This window comes from Haliotis asinina, chromosome 6, assembly GCF_037392515.1.
Source record: "Haliotis asinina isolate JCU_RB_2024 chromosome 6, JCU_Hal_asi_v2, whole genome shotgun sequence".
NCBI classification, from domain to species: domain Eukaryota; kingdom Metazoa; phylum Mollusca; class Gastropoda; order Lepetellida; family Haliotidae; genus Haliotis; species Haliotis asinina.
The window spans coordinates 66,902,021-66,918,954 of record NC_090285.1 but is presented as its reverse complement, the minus strand read 5'-3'; the positions used below and the strand labels follow the sequence as shown (position 1 = coordinate 66,918,954).

Below are 16,934 nucleotides of genomic sequence, written 5' to 3'. Positions count from 1 at the left end.
TGACTTTACAATACACTGATGATGGGTCAATCACTGCTTTCAAGAAATCCCGAAGCGAGTTCTTAGCAGAATTATGCACATCACTGAGAGTTAGATTTCCAGAGGATAGTTTGAGTGTTATGTCAAGCCTTGACAACATATTCAATCCCTCAAAATACCCTAGTAAAGAAGAACTATCTGCACATGGAGGGGATTCCATGACCATACTGTTAGACCACTTCTGCTCAGAGATTGGCCAGGCGGCAGGTGACGTCACAGTTATTCAAGCAATGATTGACTACAAGAGAATGCATAGGGATTTCCCAGAGTACTGTGGCCAGCTTTGGCTCTATGACTTTAAAGCAAACATGCTAAACAATTGTTCGTGAATTTTGGGGATGTTTACCCTGATTTCCAAATCATCGCTTCAGCTGCACTAGTGATTCCAGTATCAAGCGTACCAGCCGAGCGTGGTTTCAAAAGAGGATTCACACAGCCAGCTGGAGTCTGCTGTCAGAACATCGATTGAACAATCTGATGCTCCTCAACACCCACGGAAAATAGGAGAACGTGCCACAGAAATATTTGGAAATAAAAGATCGAAATATTAGGTGAGTGTTATCTTTATTTATTTATTACATTATTCGTTGACCGGGAAAAAATGGAAATGTCCGATAAAGTTATGGACAGTCGGTCAAGATGACCGACTGTTGAAAATGTCAGCGGAAACACTGCCCCTCCCAAATCTCAGGAGAAACCGTCTGTTGAGGCAGGGCCATCACAGGCCAAGAAAACTATGTCAGCGAAGTCGAAGTCTTCATCTGTAAGATCATCGCAGAATCATCACAGAATCATCCCTCATTGATGAAGAAATCATTCGGGGAGGAGATAGTCCCCTTGGAAGAACGTCAATTTTTTCATGAGTCTCTGTTGATGATACGGTGTGAAGACATCAGGTGCATGTCGACTGCAACCTTGGGCATTGTAGACTACTCTTCAACACAGTCGTCAATGCACGCTACTGCATGCATTCGACGCAGGCACTTTCATGCCACAATTCACAACGCAAATGATGAACTTATGGAGCGACGATTGGAAGAGGAAAGATGACTACACTCATCAACGATGTTGACTGCGATGTGCACTCATGGACGGACTCGTGGACGGAGAAGGTCTCCTTCAGTCACCCCTATTCATAGAAGACATCGTATGCAATCACCCTCCCCTTCGGACTGCACTCAACGCAGCTGTTCGACGCAGATGCCTGCATCCAGCATGAGCTTGATTAGGTCATGTTGAAGAAGGACGAAGACTTCATCGACTGCTGCTCCTAGGTCTACCACAACTGCATCGTCGCCACTTCGGGTCGTCAGACAACACAGACTTCGTTAGCAGACTCAGTCATCACAGCAGACACCTCTACAAGTCAGCCGTGTTTCAATGCAATCCTTCTACGCAGATGCCTTCATGCAGCATGAGTTTGGAAGTCATGTTAAAGAAGAACGAAGGCTACAGTCTTCAACTACGTCAACTGCTGCGACTCAACTAGATCTGCACTCACCCCAGAGGATGAAGAGGAGGCGTATGCACACACCTGCTCAGGAGGATCGTCACCATTGTCCTTATCATCCTGTCTCAGTTTGGAGAGAGATCCACCTACTTCGAGTGAGTGCACCCGCATGGATGGGTGAGTGAGCCAGTCCGGACGACTGCACACACGTGGGTGAGTGCGCTCACAGGTCTAATCGTCAATGAAGATCTTCATCAGTCTCCACAGCTCGTCAAAGGCGCTGTCAGCACTTGTTGTCCCCTTCAGACCTGGACTCACATAAGGAGGATCATCGGCATCCATTGAATGTGTTGCACTCATGGAAGGATGAAGACAGATACTACCGATCGTCATCTCCGGAAGAAGCCCTCTTTTCGGACTTGGAAGTCACATCATGGATCATGAATGGTCTGAACTTAGTCTCACTATCCAAGGACTCCAACTAACCCAACACTTATAGGATGAAGAAGGAAGACACTTGTTAAGGTTTCTGGTGATAACTCCGATATCTACAATATCTGAGAAGTTATCTACAGCATTCAAGTCAGCATCCAAGTTTCAACAACAACATATGCCACCTTTCAACGCTCGTAGCTTCCGTCTTCACCATGTGGAGCCCTCCATCAGTGCACCAGACATTTTGAACGGCACTAGTTTCATATTACACGATCTCACGCCTTGTTACCCAATTTTAATATTGTTGATATATATACATCAAATTAAAGCAGAAATGTTGCTCTTTATGTAACACGATGAAGCAGATTAAAAACGCACTTACCTTGAAAATGGGGGAGTTTTTCAAATGTCAAGTCCATACAGTTCCTCTAAATTTGTCGAAATATAAAATATACCACATGAAAGTCCATCTTCTGATCTTATGGTACACCAATTTTCATGACATTTGAACTTAGAATGGCAGCACTGCGGTGCTTTGAAAATACCCCGACGAAACTGGGCACTGCCATCAAACGGTCCAGGGGACAGGACCTTTGACAGACTGCCAAAGCTGACATTCACCTCGCTGTCGCTAATTAACTAAACAATCAACAAACACCATTTTTGGATATTATTTACTTTAATATGTTGTCTAAGCATATCAGAAGAAATAATTGAAAAAGATTCAATAGTTTTTCTGTAGTATATGAATAAAGAAAATATTCCAAGGTAATTAGCCAAATCCAGTCAATTAGTGGGAGCCAGTGGTATAGCTACTATAAATAGACTTCCTTGGAATGGCAACATGTTCAGCTTTGATGATGTGAAGACGAAGAATGACGCATCTTCACGGCATATAAGCTCATCACGGGAGAAATCAACTCAGTCTACAGTTGGACTTCACTATCAGGCTACTAACTCAGCTGGGATGACTTGAGAATCTAACTCCTCGGGATTTGATTCATCACTACATTGAGATACATCGCTGTCCCAGGATCAGTGGGTTGACGTTCAAGCCAATGATTAGACCAAGTTCTACTCTCTCCCTTATCACTATGTCAGTGATAATGTCTACTCACGTCAGCTCAGGATATGACAAGATGAAGACGCCTACTACTACGTCTATGACAGGAGTTCATGAGTCATGGTTTCATGTCCTGACCGGTTTATGACGCTGGACATCTTGGGATCATACCTGCTTTGGTAGACTCGCCAGTCAATGTTTGCACATTAATTTACATATTAGAGTCCGCGTTCTACAACCATCTTTAGGTAGACACGTGTCTTCTAGGATGGAATGCCCATCTTTAGATGGGCATTCCATCCTAGAATACATGTGTCTACCTAAAGGTGATACCCAATGAGGTTGCAGCAGGATTCTGGAAGAAGGAAGATCGAGCTCTTCTCATCAACCAGTTGCAGATAATGTGGTGATGCATGTTATCCATCATTGGTCGACAACACCGAGAGACAAGTTACTGATGATCCAGGTGGACAACTCAACTCAGAGTATATGCTGCATCGAGAGATGTTTCAACTAATCAGCTGAAGGTTCAGCATCTTGTGGGAAGGACTGAATGCATTCGCGTTTCCCCCTCCAGTGCTGCTACCAAGAGACATCGAGAAAATCAGACAGGTGCCAGGCCAACCGGACAGACAGTTCGGCATACCAGCCTTGTCTTCAATACTTAGACCTTATGACTACTGAGACAGCTGAAGGCAACATACCTGCAGATAGCAGAATATTTATGCCACTTCCAACATTCCAGAGGTCTGAAAGGCTCCACATTGTCTACATACTTGGCAGCTCTCAGCTCAGTCGTCACCATGGAAATGGAACCCAAGCTGACTAAAGTACCAACAGCATGGGATCTAAACATTGTACTTAAACATCTCACAAGTGATGCATACGAACCGCTTGATCGGACCTCATTTGAACTGCTAATTCAGGAAATGCTGTTTAATTTGCCTTAGCTACAGCTGCACGCATGTCACAAATTCATGCTCTAGACTTCAACTGCACGAACTTTGATGCAAATCATCAGCAAACAGCTCATCCAGGTCTACGATGGGATTTTATTGCGGAAAATAAACTGCCAGGTCAACTGGATAGACAATTCCATACTCCCGGCATTGTCTTCAATTCTGAAACCTCATGATACTCAAGATTTATCATTATGTCCAGTCAGAGCATTAAAGATATACATCGTACGTAAGTCGAGAAGGCAACGTTTCAAGCGCCTGTTTATCTCTATATCCGTTGAGACACCTACGGAAGTATCCTGCAACACTATCTCCGTGTGGTTTAGAACTGTTATACTTAGAGCATATAAAGTAGCAGGATTGGATCCTTTGTGAGCCTCCAACCCACACGAAGTCAGAGCCTTGGCTTCTTCACTAGCGCTACATGGGAATTGCTTGCTATCTACTATAATGGAGGGCTGCTTTTGGATGTCAAACATGGTGTTTACCAGCCATTATCTACGAGACATAGCCACAGAGGATGTCTCTATTCATCAGTTTTGGCCACTTGTCGTTGCTCAGCAAATAACAGTTCCCCGACTTAACTCACCTGATTTATCATGTGACTTGTGGAAGCCAGACGCTCTGCGGAGTATTTTGGTGGAAAGTCCATGCATGTCTTAAACAGACTAGCATGGGTGATTATGACCCTGTACTCGTAATGAAGATGCTTGTACATGAAGAGGGGTCGCAACTAGTCTCGATTGCTATATCTTGACATTTAGTTGCATCAGAGTTTTGATGTCATCACGTGCCAGTCAACAAAGCCTTCTATGGAAGACAAGTTCGACTGGATGTGATTCAACCCAAAATCTACAATGAATATGAGAAGAATAGGACCGAATTATCGCCATTACAAAGTTCCCATTAGGAGGAAAATTATTGGACGTAATTCGGAACTGATAGCGGAATGCAGCGTGGTGTGACCCACCGCCGTTTTTGTCGGATTCTGTAAGCAATTAAGCCAGGAGTCAGGAAAAGGTAAAATGTGTAATTTTCTGAATAAAATTGGTATTTTATACTTATCCTGACTCACGACAAAAGCCCTCCCAGCCACCCCTCACAGACACGCTGAATTCTAGTATTCTTGTATCAGCTGACCATGTGCTGGGAAGGGAGGTAATACATGGGTGAGTGTGAATTTTACGTCAGCTTGTTTTAGAAGGGAACTTCAAGGGATTTCAGGTGTTCCACTACCTTTGCCAGGAAGAGGAGATAAGCAATTAAACATGAGTCAGGATAAGTATAAAACATCAATTTTATTCAGAAAATTACATTTTTGAAAGGTCAGATTAACATTGTTCTCTGTTTTTGTCTCATCTGTATATAAGATTCAGATTATTTGTCATGTGTGACTCATAAGGTAAAGTTTGATACATTACATGGTTGGCTCTAATAGTAATTTATCCCAACAAAATTGTTCTGACTTGATACGATATGTAATACACTTATCTTTTTTGTTCATATTTGGATTCTGTATTGACTCACATCAATTCATTGTCCCCCGCCTTCCGTAAGAATGTATGTATGTATTGTTGACGTGGTGTCTCAAGAACTGTTGTGCTCAATGTCTTCTAATTTAGTGACAGCCTATGTAGGGGATTATTTTCAAGGACACCACGACTTTTTGACCACTGTGCAAACTCTTGTTAACGCGATATCTCATTAACTTTTGTATCCAATGTCTTCAAATTTGGTGAGAGGCAACAATGGGGGATTACAGAGACACAGACCTTGATATTATTTTTCAATATGACCACAACTCTTTGTCCGCTATGCAAACTTGTGTTAACGCAATATTCCATAAAACATTGCTGCCAATGTCCCCAATTTTGTCATCAGCCTACACTGGGTGATTATCAAGACACCAGTCATTTCACGCATCTTGTGTTTGAGCAAAAGTAAAAAGTAGCGAATATGTAATAAATATTTAATTTTCTTTAGCGGCGAGGGACATTGCTATGTTAGTGTCAAACACGTGTTCAAATTTAAAGCATTAAATTATAGGCTCATGTTGTTGTAGCCTCGTGTATTTTGTGTCAAAGAAATGAAGAAATGGGTTATTTTCTCTGAAATACACTTTTGATGTGTGGGGTTTTTTTTGTTCTTTTTTTTTGTTTGTTTTTTTCAAATGTGAGGTACTCAGGAAAATATTACTGCTTTTTAACTTCACTTGATGGCTTGGTATTATTTTTGCAAGTTGTCCTGTGATCTGATAAGCAGACATATTGCTACTGAAAGATTTTGTTCACTTTATTGTAGTACCATCAACAAAAGTGCAGGGAATTGCGAAAGGCAGGGGCCATGGGTCATTTTGCACATTAGAATGAAAGATGGTCCTTTGAAATTTTGAAGCTGACTATTGATACAAGGGCAGAGACCCATTCTAAATTCAGAAAATGGCCCATTGTGAAAGTTCTCTATCCCAATCCCTGAAATTGTTGTATTCTGTACTTTGGTTCTGCATGCAGTCATACATTGTTATAGGCATTTGTGATATTTGTATATTGTACCCATAAGACCTGGGACTTGTAGCCCGGATGCATGGGATGGGTGAGTAATGATTTTGACCTAGGTACCCGTCTCAGTACCTGGACCCGTTATAATCGTGTGACTAGTAGATGAAACACAACCAAGATTAGACTACTGCTCACGACCTCAGACTCTGGGCATGCATACTGTTTCAAGCTCCGCAAACCTATTCACTGCGCGTGCGTTATGTACGCAGCGCAGCACAGCTGTTGAAACCAGTTTTCCCCCAAACGCTGGGGGAAATTTAGTGAAACATTTGAACTCAGATTTCGCGGACTTTTTTTTTCATCTTTTTTTTTTTCAACTTTATAGGTTGAATTGGCATTTTTTATTATTTGTTTCGTAAGTGCATACTGAAATGTACCAGAATCTGCAAAGTTGTGTTTTACGTTGCATGTGACCTTTAATCATTCATGATTAAGAAGTTATATAATTTTTGAAGATGTAGACATAATTTATTGTCACTTCTTTTGAATATGATGTTGAAAGACTTGAAATTTAGCCCCTGAGCTGAAGAATATGTTGCCATTTCTTGCAAATTTGATGTCCAGAATGAACAGGTATCCAGGTAGGGTTGGGTAACTGGAGGTGGATACCGGGGTTGAAAGTTTGGACTGTTCCAGCATTAGTCTGTTAGTTTGAGCTATGATTTGAGCTTTGCCCCAGCCATGATCAAGATGTGTGTATTTGCCTCACTATAGGGACACTATAGATCTCAGGATTCAGGTATAACATTGTTTTTGCCAAGCTTCAGGTATAACATTGTTTTTGCCAGGTCTTCCTTGTGAGGAAGATAACAGGAGATGATGCTGGGACTCTGTATGCTATGAAGGTCCTGAAGAAAGCCACACTTAAAGGTATGTATAGAGATCCTGTGAGTCCACTTAGAGGTGATCTCTCAGATAGTTTCCTACCTGGAGAAGTTCTGTCAGAGAATGGTCTACCACCAGATAATTTTGTCGGGGGTGGCTTACCATAGGATGATCTGTTGGGGCTGGTCTAGTTAAAGATGAGCTCTCACAGGATGGGTTACCAAGAAATGATCTACCAGAAGACAGTCTACCTGCACATGATCTGTCAGTGCATGGTCTACCTGGTAATGAACTATCAGTAAATTGTTATATTAGGGGATGGCCTACCTGGAGATGATCTATCAGGGGATGGTCAACTTGCAGATGATCTGTAACAAGGAGGTGGTAATACCCTGATACATGATCTTCTTGTGCACATGATCTACCAGAAGATGGTTGATAAATGTTTGCTCTGTCAGTGTGATCTGTAACAAGGCGGTGGTAATACCCTGATACATGATCCCCTTGTGCACATGATCTACCAGAAGATGGTTGATAAATGTTTGCTCTGTCAGTGTGATAATGATGATGCTGTTGAGAGTTATTTGTCTTCAATGCTCTATTTATATATCATCATCTTGAAACCTTTTGTAATACATTATTGAACATCCTTTTACATGTTATATTTTATGATTTTGACGAGATTACATCTATTAGTTTTGTGTGATTCCTCCAGATATATCTAAGTTGTTGACAAGTGTTGTTATCACATATATGGTAATGTTTCTTTTCAGTCCGTGATCGACAAAGGACAAAAATGGAACGAGACATCTTGGCAGATGTAAATCATCCTTTCATCGTTCACTTACACTATGGTGCGTAATGTTAAGAATAGGAATTGAGGGGTCAAAGTATCATGAGGGTGCATGTTTGCAAATTTGAGAAATTCTAAAATGACTTCTGTAAAGTTGTCCCCCTCAATCAAGAAGCTATGTCAGAACTGTTAAGTGACATAATGTATGTGCACTATATAAATCATTCACAGCAACCCCTACATACTGAGGGAAACAACGCCTTTATTTTGTTTCCAGTCAGGGTTAAAAAATCCCATTACCCGACGTCGGGGACAAGTCAGTTTTCGTTTTGGGCAATCAGATAATGGTATCTTACTTGTCCATGGACTCCTAGATAATTTCCACTTATGGTTTCAAACTGCAAATAAACTTGGTTTCATTTATCTGCTCATTTTGTAGCTATAACATTTCGCAGTAATAGTAATTTAGAGCTATGTTTTTTTTAAATTTATCACTCGTCGATAAGTAGTCTAGTAGACATTAACATCAAACATTGTGTCATAAAATCAAGGCAAGTGGAAAATTAGTCAGGACAAGCTACTTTCTTGAAGCCACTTGCCCTGTGGCAAGTCGCTTGTAAAAAAATAATTGAACCCTTGCCAGGTTACTTCACAAGCTTTGTATTGTACTGTGGTGAAAACTGGAGAATAAGTAAAGCAACACTGTGATGAAGTAGCATTTGCTTATTTGTTTCTGTCAGTATATATTTTAGCTACTGTTATATTGTTGGAATAGGCTCAGTGCTGCGTTAAATTTTCCATTGATACTTCCTCCAACCTCAAACTGATACTACTAAAATACTGTTTTCATTGAAACTAGTGTTTTATTCAGTCCTTTCATTCATTTTGAAAGTTCTGCAATAAATGTGTTGATATTGAATTGCTTCAAGTTTTCATAGAGGAAAGGGTAGCAGTGTTGTCTCAGGCAAATTTACTTCGCAGCATTGCATCCCTCAGGCAGGCCAAAACACTGCGTTTGAATCCCATCATTGCCACCAAACCTGTGCTTGTGAACCTCCAAGGTCATGGTGATGAACTGTGATGATCCTGGAATACTTTTCAGAGTAGTTTAAAGCCAAACTTACTTGCTTACTCTATTTTACAGCATTTCAAACAGAAGGCAAACTCTACTTGATTTTGGAGTTTCTTCGTGGAGGCGACCTATTCACACGTCTCTCTAAAGAGGTAGGTAGCAAGGCAGAAAAAATACAGAAATGTTGTGGTTCTGATTACACCTCTTTAAAATCTAAGGTAGGTAGGATTTCTTTTTTAACCCTTTTTTGAAATAAAGTACAAAATAAAACCACATTTATTAATATGTAATTATGTCCCGCCATGTGTATAGCGCGAAGCGGGAGATATGGTATTAGGCTCCATCCGTCTGTACGAATTGGAATATCTGAAGAACCATTCTCTACATTCTCTTCATATTTGGTACCTAGATTCATCATATTAAAAGACAGATCTCAGTCAGGTTTCTGGACCTTTACTTTCATTTCAAGGTCACGAGGTGACTTTAACCTTTTACCCTTGTCAGCATGATATCTCAAGAACCATTCTCAGAATTTTCTTCATATTCAACACCAAGCTTATTCTAGGGAAGATGCAGGGAACAGTCGATTTTGGTGATCATCACTAAATTTTCAAGGTCATGGCCACACTTTGAAGATTTCAGTCTGTTTAAGCTGCATGTTAAGCTTGTTAGCGAAATACCTCAAGAGCCGTTCTCTGGATTTTCTGCACATTCTACAGATTTTGGTGACCGTCACTTAATGTTCAAGGTCACAGAGACACTTTGATGATTTCTGCATGTTAAGTTTGTCAGCACGATATCTCAAGAACTGGTCACTGGATTTACTTATTCATCACCGAGCTTCATCTTGGGAAGGTGCATTTAACTTCATCTTAAACTACTACCTTCGTTTTCATTACTTTTTCAGTATAATTTGATAATTAGCAGCGGGGGATTATGTCACCTAAGTGACAATACTTGTTGTTTATTCGATCAAGCTTGCAGATATCATGTTGACTTTCTCTATCACAATAACCAATGTATTTCAGTCACAGAGAAAAAAACAATGGTATCTGTAAACTTATTTTATTCGTACTGCTTTAAAAAAAATAGGGACATCACCACATCAGTAGGTGCCAAAGTACCAAATATTCTTATCAAAAGTTGAATTGTGTGTCCTAACCATCAGGCCCCATAAGTCATCTTATAATATAGGGGTGATGGCATGGTAACCAAGTGTTAGGTCATTGCTGTGATTTACAATGTTGACTGTCTACATGGATTCAGTAGGAAACCTATCTCACATTGTGTATTGGATGAGGGCAACGATACTTGATATTAAAGTTGTAAATGAATATTCATCCATGTTACTATTTCCAGGTCATGTTTACAGAGGAAGATGTGAAATTCTACTTAGCAGAGCTTGCCCTAGCCTTGGACCACCTCCATGGAGTGGGAATAATATACAGGGACCTCAAACCAGAAAAGTAAGGGGCTTTACAGCGAACATAGTCTCTCTTGAGCAACAGTGTCAAATAATGATTACACGATGCCATTTAGGAAGTGGTCAAATGCAACATATGTCATATATTTGGGATTTCACTTCCTCAGTAAAGTTCGAATCCCGGATGGGACTCAACCAAAAAAGTACTAGAATTTGTACTTTACTGAGAAAGTGAAATCCCAAATATGACATATGTTGCAGTGTCAAATAAGGCTTGTCTGAGTAGCCAAATGCTACTCTTCAGTGTTGTTTTTACTATATTTCTCTGAAAGTAAATATGAGAATCTCCAAAATTTGAAAAAGGAAATATGAATTATTGTCGCTTGACTTTATTTTGTCCAGACTGCTGGATGTCCAACAGGACTGGTAGTTTTTCAGTCTGCTGACAATACATATCTTGACAGTAAAGTTGCTATCTTATATGGGATAGCACAAGAACACCATCTTAATTCATCAATTCAGTAGTTATTTTATGATTTGTACAGTAAATGTCTCGAGGCCTCTTAGTCCTGGGCTATTCCTTGCCCTTTTGTGAGGTTATTTGCTCAATGTTCATGGGCTATTCCTTGCCCCTTCGTCAGAAGTCTCCTCATTATTGGGCAATACGTTGTGAAATACGAAAATGAAGTTATTGTCATCCATAATATTTTCTTTCTATGTACAAACAAACAAACAAACCAGTGTCAAGATAACATGACCAATAAAATGAGATATAACAATGTTTTATTATCCCATGGGAAATTAAGTTTGCAGCAGAAGAGACTGCAGATGAAATCTACTAAGAAAATGACGATTATACTAACATGTTCAGGCCATATCCATATAACTGTCAAAAGTACTACTTTCACTGCTACTTAGTAGCTTTTGATAAGAGACTTTACTCTACTTACAGCATACTATTGGATAGTGAAGGCCATATAAAACTAACAGACTTTGGCCTTAGCAAGGAATCAATTTTTGATGAAAAGAAGACCTACTCTTTCTGCGGGACAGTGGAGTACATGGCACCAGAGGTGGTCAACCGGAAAGGCCATGGCACTGCGGCTGACTGGTGGTCGTATGGGGTCCTCATGGTAGGTAAACGGTGTCCGTCTTTGAAAGGGCAGATTGAAAAGATCCATGGTAACTCAGTGGAGCAGGTGGTGAGAATGACATGGTTGATAATATGTAGATATGGGTGATAATGCCTGTTAACTGGTAAATTGCAAATCGAACTTCACAATATGATACTGCGGTGCACTTTTCGTAAACTGGTTCACCCGATATGATTGGCAGTTTATGTGACCATGTTTGGTAATTTTCCTGATTTTGTGAAAAATACTGATAAAATTTATATTCTTTTATGTTTTTCTATATTAATAGTTTTTAGAATGTTTATGGCATTGAGGATTGCATTTGTCTGACTTTTAAACCTTATAAATAGGAAAAGCCAGGTTGGTACAGACACTTGTAGGGATAAACAAACCAAAGTGGCAGTAGCCGCTGTAGACACTTTTCCTCAAATTCCAAACTTTAGAGATCTTCTGTTTGGAAATATTTTCAATTGATTTCTTGTATAATTATATCTGAGTCCTGACAGTGCCCAGTTGGATTCTTTCAAAAGAACGGAAACAGTGATTTCATTACCTCCAACCCCATTTTACACTTGCACAATATATAGCAATACATATTGCAGTATATCGCAATATGAAAACTTTGACAATACCCAACCCTAATACTGTGTCATGGACATGGATTGTTGCTGTCGGTATGAAATAGGTTTGTTTGTATGAGATAACAGTTTCTGTTCAGCGGTTACTGTCATGTTGCTGGTGAGTTGCATTGTTAAGCAAAAAACAAAACAAAGAAGTTTCATAATCAGTTTGAGTCTTCACACATACCAAATGTCCTGGATTTTGCATTCTTGCAGTTGGAGTGCTCTTTTAAATGAGATCACCATGTTCCCTCTTTCACAATTGCTCAGAATAAATGTTTTTATTAATAACCACACCATATGCTTAATCCTTCCAGTTTGAAATGCTGACTGGGGCTTTGCCTTTTCAAGGTGCAAACAGAAAAGAAACGATGACACAAATTCTCAAGTAAGAGACTTTTTTCTGGAGAAATCCCTTTCCTCAAAGACCCGTGAAGGTCCGGGGTAGAATAGGCCTTCAGCAACCCATGCTTGCCATAAAAGGTGACTATGCTTGTCTTAAGAGGCGACTAACAGTATTGGGTGGTCAGCCTTGCTGACTTGGTTGACACACGTTATTGGTTCCCAATTGGGCAGATCGATGTTTGCAGATCACTGGATTGTCTGGTCCAGACTGGACTATTTACAGACTGCTGGGATATTGCTGAGTGTGGCGTAAAACTAAACTCAATCACTCTTTCCTCAAAGAAACTAGATGTAGAATTGTGTTCCATAACCTGTGCTTGTCATTGAGAGACTACAAAACTGTATCTGCTGGTCATGCTGCATATCATCATGGCATTCAGCTAGGAATGTTTTTGGTTTACATTTTATTATTTTCATGAAAATGTACACGAGGTTATATGTTAACCATGTCAATTGTTGATTTCAGGGCCAAACTTGGCATGCCACAGTTTCTTAGTCCAGAAGCTCAGAGTTTATTACGGGCATTGTTTAAAAGAAATCCTGTCAACAGACTGGGTAAGAATTCTTCATAACATATTTGCTTCATTTTTTTTTCCTAAAGGGTCAGTGGGATAGCCTAGTGGTTAAGGCGTTCTTGTCACTTTGAAGCCCAGGGTCTGATTCCCCACATGGATACAATGTTTGAAGCCCATTTCTGGTGTCCCAGTCGTGATGTTGCTGGAACATTGCTAAAAGCGGCATAAAACCATATTCACTCGCTCGTTTCATTAAACTTACATATCTGTAACTTTTAGTGAACTTCCTTTCTTATGTGTTGCTGACTGTATTATTAAACAATATCTACTCTCTGTAATTAGTTGTAAGGCGTTGTCATTGGCCTTCATGCAGAACATTTTGTAAGTTGAGCAGTGAAGTATTGCTTCAACACTTCTTAAACCATTAAACAGTGACACATTTTGTATAGGTATGGAACCAAACATGTCAAGGTTAGTAATTCTTTGGCTGCAATAATATGACTGTGATGATACATACGTTTTTGTATGTGTAAGAAGACGGTAACCTTAATTCTGAAACAGACAGTATTCAATCAACATCAGGTGTTTTGTTTTTGTTGGATTATTTTCAGTCACGTTACATGAAAGTGTTTATCAGCATCCCGTAGATGTAGTTTTCCTTCAAGAGAGAAATAGGATTGAATGTATGGTTCGAATTTTCTTTGCAGGGTCATTGCCAAATGGCATAGAAGATATCAAGAAGCATCCGTTTTTCAGCACCATTGACTGGGATAACCTCTACAAACGGGCAGTCATGCCCCCATTTAAACCTGCTGTGGTGCAGACCGATGAGGTCTTCTACTTCGACCAAGAATTCACAAACAGAACACCAAAAGGTAAGGAGGGCATGAATGTGATATGTGAGCCAAATGAACCACTAAATGATAAAATGTAAAGAGTTATTTATGATCTGAATAAAAATGCCAACTCAAGTGTTAAAAGTGTATCAAGCCCAACTACCTTAGTACATTGCCAGTTAATGCCCATCTCCCCACCTTACAGCAAACGAGCTGTGGGGATTGTGTGTCAGCAGAGATCTTCTCTGCCTCAGAATGTAATGTAATCAGATCTGCAGTATTTTCTATTGGTGACAGTTACCTCATTGATGTCAAATTATTGAATGCAGTTATCATAGTTATGTTCTAGTATTGATGCTGATATTATTATGCCCCTGGCATGTAATGCAGTGGGATATAGTCGACGCCTCGTCCGTTCATCCGGTATCATTTTGTTTCCAGAGCATAACTCAAAAACCATTCAATATTTTTAGATCCAGATTGGTAGAAATAATAAAATGAACCCAAGGTTGTACCTTTTGCTGTTTACAAATTTTTGGCATTTTTATTGTTTATGGAAACATTTGGTCCATGGAAACATTTTGGTCTTAGTCATTTTGGAGCACCACTCAAAAACTGTGTTTGTATTGTATTTCTACAATACAAGGTAGATATATCTAACTGAACCTAAAGTGGTGCCTTTTGCTATTTACAGGTTTTTGTAATTTATTATTTTCTTGGTTTCCTTGGAAATGTTTTGGAGGGATGGGTTTCATTTCAGGAGCACAACTCAAAACTTCTTAATACCTATCACAGTATCAGCAAAACTTGACCTCAAAGTGATGCCTTTTTGCTGTTTACAGATGTTGGTGTTTTATCATTTTATGGGTTTCCAAGGAAACGATTCGTACTTAGTCTCATATGGGAGGGATTGGCTCCATTTCCAGAGCACAATTTGAAAACCTCTTAATGTCTTTAAAAAAATATTGGCAGATATTGAGCGAGACCCCAAAGTGGTGCCTCTTGCTATTTACAAATTTTCGGCATTTATATTTTTCCCTGTTTTCATGGAAGCGATTTGGACTTAGTTTCAAAAGGTAGGGATGAACTTTGTTTCCAGAGCACAACTTGAAACCAATCTTTTCAACATGTCTTGGAAGATATTTGAGACAGATCTTAAAGTGGTACCTTTTGCTGTTAACAGATATATGGCATTTATACTTTCCATGATTTCCATGGAAATGATTCAAATTTAGTCTAAAAAGCAATTAATTAACTGTCATATGATTTGTTCTTTCTAGTATGTAGGGGCCAGGGGGATATGTCATCTTCTCATGACTCTTGTTGTAGTAGCTTTGATGAGTGATTAGAGATATATATTTCTGTCTGTGTTGTTTGTTGCAGATTCCCCCGGCATTCCCCCCAGTGCTACTGCTCATGAACTGTTCCGTGGATTTAGCTTTGTAGCCCCTGCTTTACTTGATGAAAACATCAAACAAAACAATCCTCTAGATAATCAGAAAAATTTAGCAAAGGTAGGTGCCTTGTTATATTTGACTGAAAGGGCAGTTCAGTGATTTTTAGTGAAAGCATTGTCTTACTGCATTTGTTAACCATGTGGCTACCATTAAGTCCCCACATAGTTACATTCAGTCCATTCTTGGTGTCCTCAGTTGTGACACTGCAGAAAAACACAACACACTGGCTCAAACTGGCACGTTTACATTGTATCATGATGTGAACATATTAGAACTTGTATTTTGTTGTTTGTATTGAAATGCACATGCATATCATGTCACTGTGATTTTTGGTAATTTTGCACTGTATAATGTGGGAATTATTAAGTGTTATGTCGTTTTGGGGCACTGTTTGTCACACATGCATTTGTGTTTCAGTTACCGGGTGTGAAGAGCTGCAAGTTTTCAGATGAATATGAACTGAAAGAAGTAAGTTATTAGGACTTTGGTGAGGTCTTCCTGTCATGTCAGTTAATTAGGCATCAAGAAACCTGTTTTACAGTGTACTGTGGTATTTTTGATAAAATCGTTTTTCCACAGTAATTTAAGACAGATGTTAAATTAATACCAATCGTTTCATGGTTGAGTCAAATGGAGGTGTAACTTTGAAGGAAATTTGCTCAGGAAATGAATGAAGTAGATACTGGGTACAGGGCTCCAGATAGGGGCTGTATCACATATGTACAGATAAAAAATATGCCCAATACGGTAGGAAACAGAGGTGGTGTACAGTCCTAGAATTATTTACAGAAGTATTTATTTGATAAAAAATATTGTATTATTGTTTATTGATCTGTTGACACAGGAGTAGGAGTGTTGTGATTCATATATGAAACAAAACACAAGGTAACTGATACACCATTAAATACCATTCAGTACTCTAAATGTACTCTAGTTTCTTCAGTATTCCTATATGGAAAAAAAATATGGAGTACATACTCCTGATGTTGAAAAATTACCTTGGACCTGTTGGATAGTTTCATTCAGGAAGTGTTGTATTATGTATGGAGACTTCATATGTAACACCCTCAAGTTTGCAACATGTTGTCTCATGCACTTGGATTATGTAGGAGGTTATTATCTCAATATGAAGCTCATGTACCTTGAGTTGTCATGATTGGACCTTGACAGAACTGTGCATGTATTGTTTCTAGGGTGTTTCCCTGTCTTGTAGAATAGTCATTAAACTGGAAAGTACACATACTATTACACATACCTTGCTTCAAAATCACGGTTACAATTGGTCTCAAGCAACCCATGCTTGTCATGAGGGCACCATGGAAACATCCTTGTTAATACATAGAAGGCGACT

The 16,934-nt window shown here is 39.4% G+C and overlaps 1 protein-coding gene across 1 annotated transcript in view; it reads left to right on the top strand.

Moving 5' to 3' along the window:
* The window catches only part of LOC137287567 (ribosomal protein S6 kinase alpha-1-like), a 78,322-nt gene that overhangs the window by 36,059 nt on the left and 25,329 nt on the right, over positions 1-16,934 (top strand). The window contains exons 4-13 of the mRNA XM_067819931.1: positions 7,293-7,374; positions 8,103-8,183; positions 9,267-9,346; positions 10,554-10,660; positions 11,570-11,750; positions 12,688-12,758; positions 13,242-13,330; positions 13,998-14,165; positions 15,510-15,640; positions 16,001-16,051. Of these exons, the coding sequence (XP_067676032.1) occupies positions 7,293-7,374; positions 8,103-8,183; positions 9,267-9,346; positions 10,554-10,660; positions 11,570-11,750; positions 12,688-12,758; positions 13,242-13,330; positions 13,998-14,165; positions 15,510-15,640; positions 16,001-16,051 (1,041 nt within the window). The remainder of the gene's footprint in view (positions 1-7,292; positions 7,375-8,102; positions 8,184-9,266; positions 9,347-10,553; positions 10,661-11,569; positions 11,751-12,687; positions 12,759-13,241; positions 13,331-13,997; positions 14,166-15,509; positions 15,641-16,000; positions 16,052-16,934) is intronic.